This window comes from Rana temporaria, chromosome 1, assembly GCF_905171775.1.
Source record: "Rana temporaria chromosome 1, aRanTem1.1, whole genome shotgun sequence".
NCBI classification, from domain to species: domain Eukaryota; kingdom Metazoa; phylum Chordata; class Amphibia; order Anura; family Ranidae; genus Rana; species Rana temporaria.
In genome coordinates, this window is record NC_053489.1 from 48834715 (window position 1) to 48853751 (window position 19037).

Genomic DNA, 19037 nt, shown 5'->3' on the forward strand with positions numbered 1-19037 from the left:
TTCAAACTCTGCGCGGGAAACGAGCGGGGAGGACGCGAGGACGCCGCAGAAGGACGCCGGACCCGACGAAGAGGACACCCGAAGCCGCAGACGGACGCCGGACCCGACGAAGAGGACACCCGAAGCTGCAGACGGACGCCGGACCCGACGAAGAGGACACCCGAAGCCGCAGAAGGACGCCGGACACGACAAAGAGGACACCCGAAGCCGCAGAAGGACGCCGGACACGACAAAGAGGACACCCGAAGCCGCAGACAGACGCCGGACCCGACGAGGACGCCGCGCATGACACCAAAACTAAGTACAAAAAAAAAAATTCCCACAGGATTCGGGGCAACTTTAGGGGTGCGCGGTATACGCCGGAGCGCGTTATACCGCGATAAATACGGTACTCTAAAAATGTACATGTGTTCCATATTTACATTCACTGAGCAACTTAATAGGAACACTACACTAGTACTGGTTGAGAACTCCCTTTTCTGTCAAAACCGGCTTAGTTTGCATGGATCCTACATTCCACAAACATTCCTCTCAGATTTTGTTACATGTTGACATGATTGTATCATGCAAGCTTTGCAGACTGGTCATCTGCACATTCCTATTGTTCCACCACATCTCAAAGGTGTTCTCCTGGATTTAGATCTGATGACTGGCCTACATAGGAGTGCGCAGCCTGTTGCATTAGGGCAGGGATCCTCAAACTACGGCCCTCCAGCTGTTGCGGAACTACAAATCCCATGAGGCATTGCAAAACTCAGACATTCACAGACATGACTAGGCATGATGGGAATTGTAGTTCCTGAACACCTGGAGGGCTGTAGTTTGAAGACCCATGCATTAGGGTGTGCACCTGAAAGCTCAAAAACACGGTACCGATCTCTCATTGTGTTCATTCAGAAAGGGACAGGGCTGGTAAGACATTACCCTTCCCCCCACTCATCCTGAAATATCATCTGTGTGCCCACTGCAGTAGCCAATGGGAGAGGAGGGAAGCCAGCCATTTTGTGGGAGGGGGCAGCAGGGGGAATCTGTGCTGCAGGGAGTGATTAGGGTTTTCCTGGGCACACGCCTATGCTGGCCTACCATCTGTGTACTTCATCAGAAATCCAGATTCACCAGACCAGACCATTCTAGTTTTCTGTCTTCAACTGGCCAAGTGAAGGGAAATCTCTCCAATGGAGCAGAGTAAAAAAAAAAAAAAAATAATAATAATAATAAAATTAATATTATTATTAACCACTTAAGGACCGGACCAATATGCTGCTAAATGACCCAAGGGGTTTTAACAATTCGGCACTGCGTCGTCGCTTTAACAGACAATTGCACGGTCGTGCGACGTGGCTCCAAACAAAATTGGCGTCCTTTTTTCCCACAAATAGAGCTTTCTTTTGGTGGTATTTGATCACCTCTGCGGTTTTTATTTTTTGCGCTATAAACAAAAATAGAGCGACAATTTTGAAAAAAATGCAATATTTTTTACTGTTTGCTATAATAAATATCCCCCAAAAACATATATAAAACATTTTATTTTTTCCTCAGTTTAGGCCGATACGTATTCTTCTACCTATTTTTGGTAAAAAAAAAACGCAATAAGCGTTTATCGATTGGTTTGCGCAGAATTTATAGCGTTTACAAAATAGGGGATAGTTTTATTTATTTTTTATTTTTTACTACCAATGGCGGCAATCAGATTTTTTTCGTGACTGCGACATTATGGCGGACACTTCGGACAATTTTGACACATTTTTGGGACCATTGTCATTTTCACAGCAAAAAATGCATTTAAATTGCATTGTTTATTGTGAAAATGACAGTTGCAGTTTGGGAGTTAACCACAGGGGGCGCTGTAGGAGTTAGGGTTCACCTAGTGTGTGTTTACAACTGTAGGGGGGGTGTGGCTGTAGGTCTTACGTCATCGATCGAGTCTCCCTTATAAAAAGGATCACTCAGCCGCCACAGTGAAGCACGGGGAAGCCGTGTTTACATACGGCTCTCCCCGTTCTTCAGCTCCGGGGAGCGATCGCGAGGGGGCGGCGCCCTCATCCCGGATCGCTCCTGAAGCCACGGGATGAGGGGGGGGGGGGTCCCGATCGGACCCATGTCTAGGCAGGGACGTACAGGTACGCCAATGTGCCTGTCCGTGCCATTCTGCCGACGTATATGTACATGCGGCGGTCCAGAAGTGGTTAATACGCGCTTTGCAACCCTTCCTTTATCAAAAAGTTAAAAAAATTGCTTTAGATATAGGCTATACAGTGGATATAAAAAGTCTACACACCCGTTAAAGTGTCAGGTTTCTGTCATGTAAAAAAATGAGCCAAAGCTACATAATTTCAGAACTTTTTGCACCTTTACTGTGACCTATAAGCTGTACAACTCAATTGAAAAAACAAACTAAAATCTTTAAGGGGGGGGGGGGGGGGGTAGCAAAAATAAAAAATTTAAATAACGTGGTTGCAGAAGTGTGCACACCCTCTTCTAACTGGGGATGAAGAGGGTGTACCCGTGAAGTGAGGTGGTGGCAGCATTAGGTTTTGGGACTGTTTTTCTTCAGCTGGAACAGGGGCCTTAGTCAAGGTAGAGAGAATTATGAACAGTTCCAAATACCAGTCACTATTGGCAAAAAACCTTCAAGGCTTCTGCTAGAAAGCTGAACCTTTAAGAGGAACTTCATCTTTCAGCATGAAAACGACCCAAAGCGAACAGTCAAATCAACAAAGGAATGGCTTCACCAGAAGAAGATTAAAGTTTTGGAATAGCCCAGCCAGAGCCCAGACCTGAATTCCATTGAAAATCTGTGGGGTGATCTGAAGAGGGCTGTGCACAGGAGATGCCCTCGCAAACTGACATATTTGGAGTGTTTTTGCAAAGAGTGGGCAAATATTGCCAAGTCAAGATGTGCCAACTCATTCTCAAAAAGACCGAGTGCTGTAATAAAATCAGAAGGTGCTTCAACAAAGTATTAGTTTAGGGTGTGCACACGTTATTTTAGTTTTTAATTTTTACTTCCCTCCACCTAAAATATTTCAGCTTGTTGTTCAACCGAGTTGTACAATTTATAAGTCACATTAAAAAGGTGGAACAAGTTCTGAAATTACTTATCTTTGTCTCATTTTATTACATCACAGAAACCTGACATTTTAACCACTTCAATACCCGCCCATAGTCATTTGACGTCCACAGATGGGATCTCCCATCCTGGGTGGACGTCATATGACGTCCTGGGCTTTGTGGGGGGAGATCTGAATAATGCCTGCAGCTAGAGGCATCATTCAGATATCATTCGTTAGTGCCGGCGATTCTGTGCAACATAAGAACGATCATAGCGGCAGTGCTTCTCCGGGCTCTCCCGTACCATCGGGGGCCCGGAGAAAGAATCGTCAGGTGCAGGCAGGAAGCAGACCAGTCATCTCTATGACCGTCGGAGGCCCGGGCGCGATGTGATGATGTCACGCCCGGGTACCCATAAGTAAACAAAGCCGCGATTGCGGCTAGTAAGCAACACTAATCATGAGATCGGTGACATTTTTTTCACCGATCTCATGCTTTCCAGCCTGGAGGATAGATGCGGGGTCTTATTGACCCCGCATCTCTCCATAAAGAGGACCTGTCACACACATTTCCTATTACAAGGGATGTTTACATTACTTGTAATAGTAAAAAAAAAAAGAAGAAGAGAAGAATCAAAAAAAATGTAAACGCCCCTGTCCCCGGTAGCTCGCGCGCAGAAGCGAACGCACACGCAAGTCCTGTTTAAACCACATATGTGAGGTATCGCCGCGTGCGTAATGCTGCGTACACACGATCGGTCCATCCGATCGTGTCAGAACGCGGTGACGTAAAACACAACGACGTGCTGAAAAAAAAATGAAGTTCAATGCTTCCAAGCATGCGTCGACTTGATTCTGAGAATGCGTGGATTTTTAACCAATGGTCGTGCCTACTAACAATTGTTTTTTTTCTATCGGTTAGGTATCCATCGGTTAAAACAAGATTGCTTTTTTTTTACCTATGGATAAATAACCGATAGGGCCCACACACGATCGGTTTGGTCCGATGAAAACGGTCCATCAGACCGTTCTCATTGGTTTATCCGATCGTGTGTACGTGGCATTTAAGTGCCAGCAACAATTCTAGCACTAGATCTCCTCTGTAAATCTAAACTGGTAACCTGTAAAAAAAATTCAAAGCGTTGCCTATGGAGATTTTTAAGTACCAAAGTTTGGCGCCATTCCATGAGTGTGCGCAATTTTAAAGTGTGACATGTTAGGTATCCATTTACTCAGTGTAACATAATCTTTCATATTTTACAAAAAAATTGGGCTAACTTTACCGTTTTGTTATTTGTTTAATTCATGAAATAATTTTTTTCCAAAAAAAGGCATTTGAAAAATTATTGCGCAAATACCGTGCAAGGTAAAACGTTGCAATGACCGTCGTTTTATTCCCTATGGTGACTGCTAAAAAAACATACAGGGCCAGATTCACAGACTAAGTACACCGGAGTATCTGCTGATACTCCGGCGTACTTTCAAATTTGCCGCGTCGTATCTTAATTTGTAATTCACAAACAAGATACAACGGCATTTGGCTAAGATCCGACAGGCGTACGCCTTCGGATCTTATGATGCAATACTTCGGCCGCCGCTGGGTGGAGTTTGCGTCGTTTTCCAGCGTCGGGTATGCAAATTAGCTTTTACAGCGATCCACGAAGGTACGCACGTTCGTTACGTCGTCGCTAGTTGGTTTTTCCCGTCGCAAACATAAGCCTGCTTTTTCTTGGCTTACATTTAGACCAGCCATGTTAAAGTATGGCCGTCGTTCCCGCGTCGAATTTCAATTTTTTTTTTTGCGCAAGACGTCTGGGAATACAAAAGTACGTTACGCACGTCGCCGTTCAAAAAACACGTCGAGCGCCGTAATTTCGCGCAAAGCACGGCGGGAAATTTCCTAACGGAGCATGCGCAGATTGTTCGGCGCGGGAACACGCCTAATTTAAATGGTACACGCCCCATTTGAATTAGGCGGGCTTGCGCCGGACGGCTTTACGTTACACCGCCGTAAGTTTACACGCAAGTGCTTGGTGAATCAGGCACTTGCGCTGAAAACTTGCGGCGGTGTAACGTAAAGACGATATGTTACGCCACCGCGGATCTCTATGAATCTGGCCCATAATGTTTGGGGGTTCTGCGTAATTTTCTAGCAAAAGAATGATGATTTGTAGGAGAGAAGTGCCAGAATAGGCCCGGTATTGAGGTGGGTATAAAAGCCTGGTATTGAAGTGGTTTAACGGGTTTGTAGACTTTTTATAGCCACTGTATATTAAGGTCTATTTAAAGCCCAAGGGCTCGTTTTGTCTACGGGTTCAGAGAAAGCTTACTCGGCCAATCCTTCATTCCTTTGGAAAACGGCGCTCCTCCATGGTCCAGCTGTGGACTGTTAATGATCTATAGAGCCTGCTCTAGGCTTGATGACGTCATGAACAGTCCACACTTTAAGACTGCTGGAGCACAGGGGTGCCAGTCTGGGGGGATCAGAGAATTAGGTAAAGATATCTCCTTTCGCCTCTCAACAAAAACTAGCAGTTAACCCGTGCAGCACGGTAACAGCCCCGCTGCTTGGGTAAAAAAAAATTTGCCCAGGTGATGAGCTTTAAACAGCACCTGTATGCAGTGCCGATCCTGACCTCCCTGGGGCCCCAAGCAAAATGACATGGCACATTAAAAATGAGAAGCGGGGGGGGGGGGGGGGGCCCTGACGACAGTGACATGTCACATTAAAGAAAGTTGAGAAGCGGGGGGGGGGGGGGTGTTCTGCTGTCGGAAATGACTCAGCCAGTGAGTTTAGAAGCGGGGTGAGGGGGTGAAAATTACTTCTCACCAGGCGGGCCTCTAGTAATTTGGGGAGCCCTTCGCAGCTTTGCGGGGCCCTAGGCCGCTTGCATAGTGAGCCTATAGCGAGGATCGTCCCTGCCTGTATGGCTTGAACACAGCCATAACACTGCTCTAAAAAGAATACAATCAAGAGAATTCTAACAGGAAACCAAGATCTGGCACATATTTATTAAATGGACTTAAAAAAAAAAAAAAACAGGCTGAATACAGTAAAATTGTAGCATATAGTGCCATCGGTTCTCGGTTATTAAATTACCCCTAAACTAAAAAGTTTTTCTTTAAACACTTCCACAGCCTTGCAGGAACAAAGATCGTCTCTGGACAGCCGCACACGGAACAAAATTGTAGCCTTTATTGAAATAAAATAAAACTCCTGACGCGTTTTGCACTAACACTAGTGCTGTCATAGCTTGACTAAGCACTAGTGTTAGTGCGAAACGTGTCAGTGGTTGGGTTTTATTTTATTTCATATCGCTGTGACTTGTAGTGCTGTCCTTTTTTCAATAAAGGCTACAATGTGTTCAGTGTGCGGCTGTCCAGAGACAATCTTTGTTCCTGCTTTGCTAAGTGCATTGCCTGCACCTGAGTTGTCTGCAACGGTGGATGTTCGTCTGGGTTCCCACCTGGAGCGGCTATTCCCCTTTCCCCTTACTACCACAGCCTTAATACCATAATGGTAACAATAAATACCAACCGGAATAAACTCATTCTTGTTGATTCTTATGATGTCCCCAACTTGTATGCACTTCCACTTTGTTTTCTTAAACCTAAATTAAGACAGCAATAAGATCTTGATCAACTATCAATCACTCAAACAAAACAATCACACAGATTAAGGCATTTCTAAAATGAAGGCCGTCGATTTCGCTAGTCTTCAGGAGGCATGCTACATCTAAAGCAAAACTCCAGACTTAACAGGAACTTTTCTATAGTTTGTATTGGTTGATGTGTTTAAATTCCTAATTATAACACAAGGAGGCCCAATTTCATTTTTTGTGCCACCCTACTTTAAAAACATTGCGGTCGTGTCTGTCCCTGCCATCAACCCTGACAGTAGGGACATAGCACGGCGGAAAGACCAAACAGGTCCTATGCTTTTCATTTCTCCTTTGTTTCTGACCGCTCAAGCTATGGGAACATCCAAAGCAGTTACTGTCTTTTACACATAGGGCCGCCATCAGGAATTATGGGGCCCCTTACACAGGTTCAGGCATGGGCCCCCTGGAGAAGAGAACCGGGGGGGGGGGGCCTGAATTGAGAAGCGGGGAGGCTGCCACGAATTGAGAAGCGGGGGAGGGGGCCTTTACAAAAAATACGAAATAAAGAAGAATATATATATATAAAAGGAAAAAAGGGGGGTAGCCATCTGGGGCCCTGGGGACCTCTGGCTGGCCCTTTAATAAAAAAGAAAAAAATATATACATTTAAATGTATTTATTTTTAAAAAGGAGGGTTGCCATCCGTGACCTCTGGGCCCTTTAATAAAAAATAAATAAATAAAAAAAATATAAAAAAAATAAAAATAAATATTTATAAAAAAAAGGGGGGGTTACCATTCAGGGCCCTGGGGACCTCTGGGCCCTTTAATAATAATAAAAAGTTTATATATATATATATATATATATATATATATATATATATATATATATATATATATATATATATATATATATATATATATATATATATATATATATATATATATATATATATATATATATATATATATATATATATATATATATAGATAGATAGATAGAAAGAAATAAATAAAAAAAAATATAAAAAATAAATTAAAAAAAATTATAAAAAAAGGGGGGTTGCCTGGGCCCTTTATTAATAATATATATATATATATATATATATATATATATATTAAAAAACATATATATTTTTTATAAAAATAGGGGGGTTGTCATACAGGGACCTCCGGACCCCTAAAAAAAAAAAAAAATTGGCCCTTTAATAAAAAATATAAATAAAAAAAACATATTAAATTTTTTTTTTTATAAAAAAATATAAGGGGGGGGGGGGGTTGCCATCTGGGGCCCTGTGGGCCCCCGGGCCCTAGGAACCTCTGGACCCCTAAAAAAAAAAAGGGGGGGGGGTTGCCATCCGGGGACCTCCTGGCCCCTTACAGGTGTACTGCCTGTACCCCCCTGATGGCGGCCCTGTTTACACATAAGATGTTTTTGTTTTACTGAAATTACATTGGGGTTACATAATGGAGAGTTTAGATGCAGAAAGTGATTAGGGGAACTTTAGGTCCAGGGCACAAACAGGGAGATTAACTCTCAGGGGTTCCTTGACCCACCATCTGCTCCAAGCACTATATATGTAGCCCAAAATAATAAAAATGGAACCACTGAAATTCCCCTCACACCTATGTCAGTTGGATCAACATGTAAATAGACTGGGGCAAGACGGACAGGATCAGCTTGTCAGGCTCTAAAAAGTGAATGAGATGGTTAAAGATGGCTTCAGCTCCTGTTCTCTAGCTGTAGAGAGATCTACAGACGCATTTCGCCCTTTTCATGGATTAAGCATAGAGGACTCTACGATCAACCTCCAAAAAGGGCGAAATGCATCTGAGGAATTCTCTACAGCTGGAAAACAGAAGCCATCTTTTAACCATCTCACTCCTATTAATGCAACAGGGAGCCGGTGTTTGTGTGCAGACTGCCATCATTTTGATGAATTCCTCGATCCAATTTTCTTTCTTGGCTTCAGCCAATTCAACTTTCCATTCCTACGATGAAACCGGGTACCAGATTCCTGTCTCCACTTGGCAATGGCATAAGCAAACAAATGCCTTTGAAGCAGGTCAATGTTTAAGCTATAGATTGGCAAGTAGTTCACTAAACAGCTGAAATACTCAATGAGAGATCAAACACACATTGTCAAATATTCACCACAAATTTTCTTAAAATTTCTTATCTGGACTTTTAAAACTGCATTACCTTCCATCCTCTATAACTTCTGAAGGTCGATTATTAATCTCATTATCCATTTTATGACGCGCCTTTGAAAATAAAAACAAATAGGCAATTAAATGCAGAATGAAATGTTTTAAACTATTTACGGCTCATAATAAAAGTCAAAACACTTGTCAAACTAGCAGGCTTGGAAATCCCCAAAGCAATGAGTGCAGTGACATGGTGGAACATTAAAAAGAGGTCCTGTCATAAAGCAGATTAAAGCAGTCAAACCCTTAAGCATATAAATTGTTGCTGCTCTAGAGCTAATAAAGTGGCACACGAGTGAGGGAATGCCTCTTTCCAACAACTCAGTGTTCCGGTTTTATCAGCTCCGAGAGGTCTAATCAATCAGAAAATATAAACAACGTGTTTTTGCTTTAGTTTTTGTGTTGACATTTCAAAAACGTTAAGAGTCGGTTCACACAGCAGTGGCACGACATCGGGGGCGACTCTGCAAGTCGTCCTGAGGACGACTTCAGAGGCGATTTGCAAAACGACTTCTGTATAGAAGTCAATGCAGGTCGCCCCGAGCCGCCCCCAAAGTCGTACAGGAACCTTTTTCTAAGTCGGAGCGACTTGCGTCGCTCCTATTAGAACGGTTCCATTGCATTCAATGGGACGCGACTCGTCAGGCAGCTAATTTCTTGGGGGCTACCCTCGATAGCCTTCTGCTGAAAATGGTGCTGAGCAACTAGCAATTTTAGAAGAAGGCACCAGTAATGAAAGCCCCATTATATATATATATATATATATATATATATATATATATATATATATATATATATATATATATATATATATATATATATATATATATATATATATATATATATATATATATATATATCTCTAGATATAGATCTAAATATTTTTTTATAAACTTTGATTAGTAATGGAAACACAATATATATATATATATATATATATATATATATATATATATATATATATATTTATTGTGACATGAAGTCAGGTAAATCTGTGGGTGTTGTCACAGACGGAACATACCTTTTTGCCTTGTTTAGACAATACAACAATCGTTATTAGGCGTTGCCAGGAAGGCTAAGGGCCGTTGGAAGACTCCAACTATTCTTATAGAGGCCTTAATTGCCTCGCTCTGAAGTCCAAAGGATTACCACTAATGGGCTGCATCACTCCTAAGGCTGTGTGAGTAGGAGAGCAGTGCCAGAAGGTCTTCTGTGGAGGTGAGGAGAGGATTGATTTTTTCTGTGTGAAACAAAAATCAAAAGACCATTGTTTTGTGCTGTATGACCAGCACTGTCTACCCAGCAGTAGGCTGTGTTAGACTTCATAGATAGGTTTGTGTTTGGAAGGTAGACGCCAAAAGTGGCTAGGAGTTATTTTAGGTTTGATTTTGTTTATGCTGTTTGGATGCTTGCAATTGTTTTCCAGCAAGATGGAAAAATAAACCAAAAACTTTGTCTTCAACCGTCTTCGACTGCCAGTCTGTATAAATTCAGTGTGTGGTGAACCCATCCAAGGGGTCACACACCCCGCTACCGAGCTAACCCCTCACAATAAATAAATAAAATTATATATATATATTTTTTTTTTATTTATTTTTTTCTTACTAAACCTTTAAACAGTTTTACCTTTTTTTGGTTACCTTAAAGTAGAACTAAAGACAAAAAACTTTTCCTCATTTTGGATGGAGTAAGGAAGGGTTAGAACCACCTGTTAGTTTTGAGAGAGGAAGTCCCTCTAAAGTGGTGGAATCCCAGGGTGTCAGCAGAACTAGTATAAGGAAAGGGATGGTTGGCACTCAGGGTGACATCCAAAAAAATTGGAAATTCTTTCTCGACATGCACAACACTTTAAAAACAGCCCACACGTTTGGGACATTAGTTCTTAGCCATGGCTCATTAGGGAAGGCTGTAGCGCCTACACACCTGTTCTCCAGAACTAGCGTACCCTTTGGAAGATTTCCATTCTATTACTTTTTGGATTTCAACCCAAAATTTGGGATTTTTTTTTACCATCACTTTTGATAACCGGACAAAAAACAAAAAAAATACATGATCCAAAACATAAATAACGTTTTTGCCTTTAAACTCTAAACTCTTTAGCAAACATCTGACAGCAAAAGATGTTAGCAAAATCCTTTTATTTCTAACTGTGCCCCTCTAGCACCACTCTAAACCCAAGAATAACCCATGCAAATACTGACTTTAAAAGTCAGTCCTTGTATTAACATGTCACTTTCCCAACAAACATGGCAATGCCTTGAGATAGGTCACCATTACTGGACACTGCACTGTGGGATGCAGGTGGAGCCCATCACCTACTATGGGAAAAATAAAGACACTTAGGGGGAAAGGGGTTCAGGCTACACTGGAGGGAGAATATCACAAATAAAAAATGTATATGTGTCAAATTATCACTAATTGATACAGCCTTTAGTGTGTATTAAACTTTAATTACCATCTAAACTGCTCCATAGCACCTTATCAGAATTGAGCTTTCAAGTTTTAATGTTTAAAAGGAAACCTGCAACGAAAGCTTTCTGACCTCCTCTTCTGAAAATGTAATTTCTATGGCTGTCATATTAAGTATGAAACAAACAGTAATATTAAAAAACTCTAAAACGTCCCAGAGTCCAATATAATACTGTAGCAGCGCTACTATCAAACCACTGTTTGAAAGACTTCTATGTGCAATCCACATAAATTGGGTTTGGGTTGTCAGATTAAGTAGCTTCAGTACTTTCCAGGTCACTAAACTGGAACATGTATAAAAGATAAGCAATGCTAACTTCATTGATGCGACTGCTGAATCTTTAAACTGCCAGGTACCTAGCATTTTCTGAAAAAGGTCGGCAATGGTAGACTCCCAAATTTGCCAAAAGTACAGGTTTCCTTTAATGGAGTTAAATTCTGGTCGATAAGATTTTGGAAATGCAGACATGTTAGACAATATACTTTTTTTGTCTAGTCACCTCACCCCATTCCTCCATTAAAATATGTAAACTGTTGCACAACTTACAATATCATCCACAAGATCTTTGATGGCAGTGATTCCCAGTACTAGCAGCAGAGGTATAAGAGTGGTGGACCAAGATACTGTGGATATTTGAGGAATAGTCTGCAAAAAAAAAAAAACACATTACAAATGTATTTTAACAAATATATTATGTAGGCAATTTAACACACAGGTGCGGACTGACCATTCGGGCATGGCCCCATGCCACTAGGGGGCCCCATCAGGGTTCCCAGCCTCCGTAAAACCAGGGACAGTATGTAAAAATTAGTTTTTTTACATCTGTCCCTGAAATGTCCCTTACCAATATCCCTTTGGTCTAAAAATCCCAAGATTATAGCTCCAGTACCTTTTCAGTGTGTGTATGTGTATTCTGTGTGTGTGTGTGTATACTGTTTGTGTATACTGTGTATGCATACTGTATGTGTGTGGGTATACTGTGTGGCCCCATAATCTATTGCCTGGTGGCCCCATTAACTTCTATTGCCCGGGGGCCCCATAATCTCCTATTGCCCGTGGGCCCCATGAGTTGTCAGTCCGCCCCTGATAACACATTATTAAATATTAGCAAGCATTTTGTAGCTTGAAGCCCCGAGGCTGCATTCACACCTGCACAGGTCAAAAAGGTCAAAACCTCGGAAATGCGTGGGAACGTAGTATTTCCGAGCGGCGCCAATCAGCTCCGGCGCCCCACACCTCAGGTAACACGGTACTGCACACCACTTTGGCCTGAATGCTGCTCGCTTTGCAAAACACTCGCAAACCAAGTTAGGATTTTTTTAAATACAGTGTTCGTATTGCGAAACGCTCGCTAACCGCGTAACTCGCAATTCGGACACAGAAACTAGGAGGAAAACTCCAGTCAAGATAAAGGTTCACCCAGTGGCGTCACTAGGGTTGGTGTCGCCTGGTGCGGTAAAACATGGTGTCAACCCCCCTCTGTCTAGGCTGCCTAGCACCAAGCAGGCAGCGCACAGGCACGAGGCGCACCCCAAACCAGCCCCTGTAAATGATAGTATAGGGCAGTATAGTGGCAGGTTAGGGTAGTATTGAGTGGTATAGTGGCAGGTTGGTGTAGTGGGGTGGTATAGGACAGGTTAAGGTGGTGGAGGGCATGTTGGGGTGATATAGGGTAGTTTGGGGTGGTATAGGGCAAGTTAAGGTTGCATAGGGCAGGTTGGGGTGGTATAGGGCAAGTTAGGGTGGCACAGGGCAGGTTGGGATGGTATAGTACAAGTTGGGACGGCATGAGAAAGGTTGGGGTGGTACAGGGCAAGTTAGGGTGGCATTGGGCAGGTTGGGGTGGTAAAGGGCAAGTTATGGTGGCATAGGGCAGATTGGGGTGGTACAGGGCAAGTTGGGGTGGTACAGGGCAGGCTGTGGTGGCACAGGGCAGGCTGGGGTGGTACAAAGCAGGCTGGGGTGGTACAGAGCAGGCTGGGGTGGTACAGAGCAGGCTGGGGTGGCACAGAGCAGGCTGGGGTGGCACAGAGCAGGCTGGGGTGGCACAGAGCAGGCTGGGGTGGCACAGAGCAGGCTGGGGTGGCACAGAGCAGGCTGGGGTGGCACAGAGCAAGCTGAGGTGGCACAGAGCAGGCTGGGGTGGCACAGAGCAGGCTGGGGTGGCACAGAGCAGGCTGGGGTGGTACAGGGCAGGCTGGGATTGCACAGGGCAGGCCCCGGAGTCACCCCTCTGGTGGGTGTCACCTGCTGGGCATGTCAGCAAAAAAAAACCCCGAGATGGTGTCACCCCTCTAGCCAGTGTCACCCAGGTGCAGACCGCACCCCCCTAGCAACGACTCTGGGTTCACCACTTATCATTGATTACATTTTAGTGTAAGTTTGTAGGCATTGTGGCTTTAGACACAAAAAGTTCAATATAGCTACCGTATTATCTGCATTATAAACAGTATTTTGTAGTCCCATAAAAGCAGAACTTGTTTTTTTTTTTTTTTGTCCTTTTAATGCGATAGTCTCGCTTGCCACTAGGTTTGGGCCAAGTTTTGATTTTTACAACAAAAGTCAAGATTTGCCTAGTATTCAGTGGTCTGTATCTTGCAATGAAACAAAGATGTAAATAATAAAAATCCCTGTGTAACTGCATCATTTATTTATATATATTAGGGCTGCTACTGATCAAAATTTTTCTGTTCGATTAATCGTTTATTTTTTAAATCGATTAATCGACTAATTTCGATTATAACGCACATACAGATCCAACTACTTTTAGCTGATCTCCTTGCAGGCTGATTCATAGTGCAGCTACCAACCACTGGAAAAATGGATAGCAGGATACAAAAAACACACAAAGGCAGCGCTCGATGGGAATAGCATTAAAACTTTTATAGTCTTCAAGTAGGCAACAAAATAAATATTGCACTGTAGATAAAATCGATGTAGCTACATAAACTGTAGAAATGGTGCGAGTAATACCAAACGGTACCAAAAGCAGTCATATAAACATGTAGCTAAGTATGATACTGGTATAAAAATGTGTACAACTATACCACTGCTGAATCCAGATGAGGAGAGGTTAACATCAGTCCGTCGGCATTTAGATGTCCCATGAAGGGAACTATCACAACTCCCAGTGGATGGCTGTAGAATCCCAGGTTCATAGAGGGAAGTGATAGAGAGAAGTGTAACAGCCCTTGCGTGTGGCAGATAGTGAGGTCCCGCCGGCATGCAGATATGAAGGCACAGCAAAGGAGCCCTTCAGATGGACACGGAACTCCCTGAAGGCCCAGAAGCCGGCGGAGAGGTGAGTACCAATCAAAAGAATTTTAAATCGATCAAAAAGATTTTGATCCATCAAAAAAAATTAAAAGATTAATCGATTAATTAAAAGTTAATTTGCACAGCCCTAATATATATATATATATATATATATATATATATATATATATATATATATATATATATATATATATATATATATATAATTAGGGCTGTGCAAATTAACTTTTAATTAATGTCGAATATATGATAATAAATTTCTTCAGCCAAACACTAACCATGAGTAAAAGAAAAGGCTTTGTGTCATTCATATTCTCTGAAAAATGGCCAAGAAATAATAAATTCTGCCAGGGTGTGTAAACTTATGAGCAATTAATGTTACACACACACACACACACACACACACACACACATACACACAGTGCCTTGCGAAAGTATTCGGCCCCCTTGAACTTTGCAACCTTGTGCCACATTTCAGGCTTCAAACAAAGATATAAAACTAATTTTTTTGGAAGAATCAACAAGTGGGACACAATCATGAAGTGGAACGAAATTTATTGGATATTTCAAACTTTTTTTAACAAATAGAAAACTGAAAAATTGGGCGTGCAAAATTATTCAGCCCCCTTAAGTTAATACTTTGTAGCGCCACCTATTGCTGCGATTACAGCTGTAAGTCGCTTGGGGTATGTCTCTATCAGTTTTGCACATTGAGAGACTGAAATTTTTGCCCATTCCTCCTTGCAAAACCGCTCGAGCTCAGTGAGGTTGGATGGAGAGCGTTTGTGAACAGCAGTTTTCAGTTCTTTCCACAGATTCTCAATTGGATTCAGGTCTGGACTTTGACTTGGCCATTCTAATACCTGGATATGTTTATTTGTGAACCATTTCATTGTAGATTTTGCTTTATGTTTTGGATCATTGTCTTGTTGGAAGACAAATCTCCGTCCCAGTCTCAGGTCTTTTGCAGACTCCATCAGGTTTTCTTCCAGAATGGTCCTGTATTTGGCTCCATCCATCTTCCCATCAATTTTAACCATCTTCCCTGTCCCTGCTGAAGAAAAGCAGGCCCAAACCATGATGCTGCCACCACCATGTTTCACAGTGGGGATGGTGTGTTCAGGGTGATGAGCTGTGTTGCTTTTACGCCAAATATAACGTTTTGCATTGTTGCCAAAAAGTTCGATTTTGGTTTCATCTGACCAGAGCACCTTCTTCCACATGTTTGGTGTGTCTCCCAGGTGGCTTGTGGCAAACTTTAAACAACACTTTTTATGGATATCTTTAAAGAAATGGCTTTCTTCTTGCCACTCTTCCATAAAGGCCAGATTTGTGCAGTATACGACTGATTGTTGTCCTATGGACAGAGTCTCCCACCTCAGTTGTAGATCTCTGCAGTTCATCCAGAGTGATTGCAGCATCCCACTCAGGACATGTGGGAATTGCAAAAGTATTACTTCTTTGCCATTGCTATATTGCATGTCATTTTGCATTGCTATACCTGTGGTATCCCTGTTCATAGGCTGGTCAAGTGTGCTTCATACTTCCCACCACAAGATGGGGATAGCAACACTCTGGGATATCTATCCCAGCTCAGGTTATCTGTGGTCAGTTGTTCAGATCAGGAAGAGAGTGTGCGGAGAGAAAGCAGAATGTCAAGGTGAGAGAGAAGGTCAGTCCAGAGAAGGGACAAATTGGAACTGCTCAAATCAAAGGGTAACAGCCACCAAAAAGGCAGCAAAGACCTTTGAGCATAAAGGTGACGGATTTCTTAGCCACCGGCAACCTCACCAATGTCACTGGATTCAAAAGGGAACAGAAAAACAAGTAAGCATTATACTGAACCACAGCCTGAGTCCAGGCCTACTAAAGCCTATTAGCAGTGGATCAGCAGAATTCCTCTATTTACCCGGGGACTGTATTCTAACTGGATGTTTGTACTGCAACCAAAACCAATCGCAGTAAAAGTTGTGAGTTGTATCCTACCACTGTCTACCTCATTCTTCAACATTGCTACTACAACTGGTTGTACCATCAAAATACCATCAAGGGACCTACCTGCCACAAGCACTCTAAACACCCCTGTTATCACGGGCACCTCAACCACCATCTTGGCTGGCGTTTCCCTATCACAGAGCATGCCCCGGAGGATCCTGTGCTGTCTTCCCTTTCACTGTGCGACCGACCCAGGGAGGCTTTCTGCTAACCGTGAGTAAACCGATGAACTGTATTATTGCGGTCTCTCATTGGCCCACCGTGCACCTCACGTGTCTCCCCTGCGGTTCTGGCACGTCACATGATCATGGGCCTCTTGGCTGCATCTCTGATCAGTCTTCTTGTATGAGCTGAAAGTTTAGAGGGACGGCCAGGTCTTCGTAGATTTGCAGTGGTCTGATATTCCTTCCATTTCAATATTATCGCTTGCACAGTGCTCCTTGGGATGTTTAAAGCTTGGGAAATCTTTTTGTATCCAAATCCGGCTTTAACCACTTCGTTACTAAGCCTGTTTTTCAGATTCAGTGTTTACGAGACAAACAGTTTTTTTTGCTAGAATATTACTTAAAACCCCCAAACATTATATATATTTTTTTTCTAACACCCTAGAGAATAAAATGGCAGTCATTGCAATACTTTTTGTCACACCGTATTTGCGCAGCGGTCTTACAAGCGCACTTTTTTTTGGAAAAAATTCACTTTTTTAAATTAAAAAATATTGTGAAAGATAATGTTACGCCGAGTAAAATGATACCCAACATGTCACGCTTAAAAATTGCGGCCGCTCGTGGCATGGCGTCAAACTTTTACCCTTAAAAATCTTGATAGGCGATGTTTAAAAAATTTCTACAGGTTGCATTTTTTGAGTTACGGAGTAGGCCTAAGGCTAAAACGATTGCTCTCGCTCTAACGATCGCAGGGATACCTCACTTGTGTGGTTTGAATACCGTTTTCATATGTCGGCGCTACTCGCGTATACGTTCGCTTCTACGCGCGAGCTCGTCGGGGCGCTTTAAAAATTTTTTTTTTGCTTTTCGCATTTATTTTTACTTATTTTACAATTTTTAACACTGAAATAAAAAAAATTATCACTTTTATTCCTATTACAAGGAATGTAAACATCCCTTGTAATAGAAAAAAGCATGACAGGTCCTCTTAAATATGAGATCTGGGGTCAAAAAGACCTCAGATCTCATATTTGGGCTTAAATGCAAAAAAAAAATAAAAAATTTGGAAATGTCATTTTTTCAAATGACAAAAAAAAAAAAATAATGTCTCTTTAAGAGGCTGGGCGGGACTGACGTTTTGACGTCACTTCCGCCCAGCAGAGCTATGGGGGACGGGCGAAGGAGATTTTTCCTTCAGTCTCGTCCCCGCTCAGCTGCCGGATGGTCGCGATCCCCTCCGCCGCTACCGACGGCTCCGGTAAGCGGCGGAGGGCGCGGGACAGTGGCGGGAGGGGGGGGGCCCTCTCCCGCCACCGATAACGGTGATCTCGCGGCAGGGGCCGCCGTTATCGTGTACAGGACCGTCGGCACTAAAGATGGATACCTCAGTTGTGACAGCAGCTGCTGCCGTTACTGAGATATCCATCTTTAAAAACAGGACGTATTTTGACAATGGGCTGGAAAGCAAGTGGTTAAACTTCTCCACAACAGTATTTCGGACCTGCCTGGTGTGTTCCTTGTTCTTCATGATGCTCTCTGCGCTTTAAACGGACCTCTGAGACTATCACAGTGCAGGTGCATTTATACAGAGACTTGATTACAGACAGGTGGATTCTATTTATCATTAGTCATTTAGGTCAACATTGGATCATTCAGAGATCCTCACTGAACTTCTGGAGAGAGCGTGCTGCACTCAAAGTAACGGGGCTGAATTATTTTGCACGCCCAATTTTTCAGTTTTTTATTTGTTAAAAAAGTTTGAAATATCCAATAAATTTCGTTCCACTTCATGATTGTGTCCCACTTGTTGATTTTTCAAAAAAAAATTACAGTTCTATATCTATATCTATATATACACACACACACACATACATAGGGACATAGATCGGTCACCTCCCCCAGTGACCCCCCCTCCACCTACAGTTAGAACACAATTTAGGGTACACATTTAACCCCTCCCTCACCCCCTAGTGTTAACCCCTTCAATGCCAGTCACATTTATACAGTAATTAGTGCATATTTATAGCACTGATCGCTGTATAAATGTGAATGGCGCCAAAAATGTGTCAAAAGTGTCCGATGTCTCCGCCATAATGTCGCAGTCACGAAAAAAATGCTGATCGCCGCCAAAAAATAATAAAAAATAATAATTCTATCCCCTATTTTGTAAGCGCAATAACTTTTGCGCAAACCAGACGCTTCTTGCGATTTTTTCCCCAAAAATATGTAGAAGAATACGTATCGCCTAGACTGAGAAAAAAAATGTTTTT

The 19037-nt window shown here is 42.5% G+C and overlaps 1 protein-coding gene across 1 annotated transcript in view; it reads right to left on the reverse strand.

Moving 5' to 3' along the window:
• LOC120927100 (phospholipid-transporting ATPase IC-like) overlaps nucleotides 1-19037 on the reverse strand; it is a 184639-nt gene that overhangs the window by 72253 nt on the left and 93349 nt on the right. Inside the window, exons 5-7 of the mRNA XM_040337538.1 lie at nucleotides 11876-11974; nucleotides 8855-8916; nucleotides 6589-6661 (exon numbers count right to left, since the gene is read on the reverse strand). Coding sequence (XP_040193472.1) covers nucleotides 6589-6661; nucleotides 8855-8916; nucleotides 11876-11974 — 234 coding nt within the window. The remainder of the gene's footprint in view (nucleotides 1-6588; nucleotides 6662-8854; nucleotides 8917-11875; nucleotides 11975-19037) is intronic.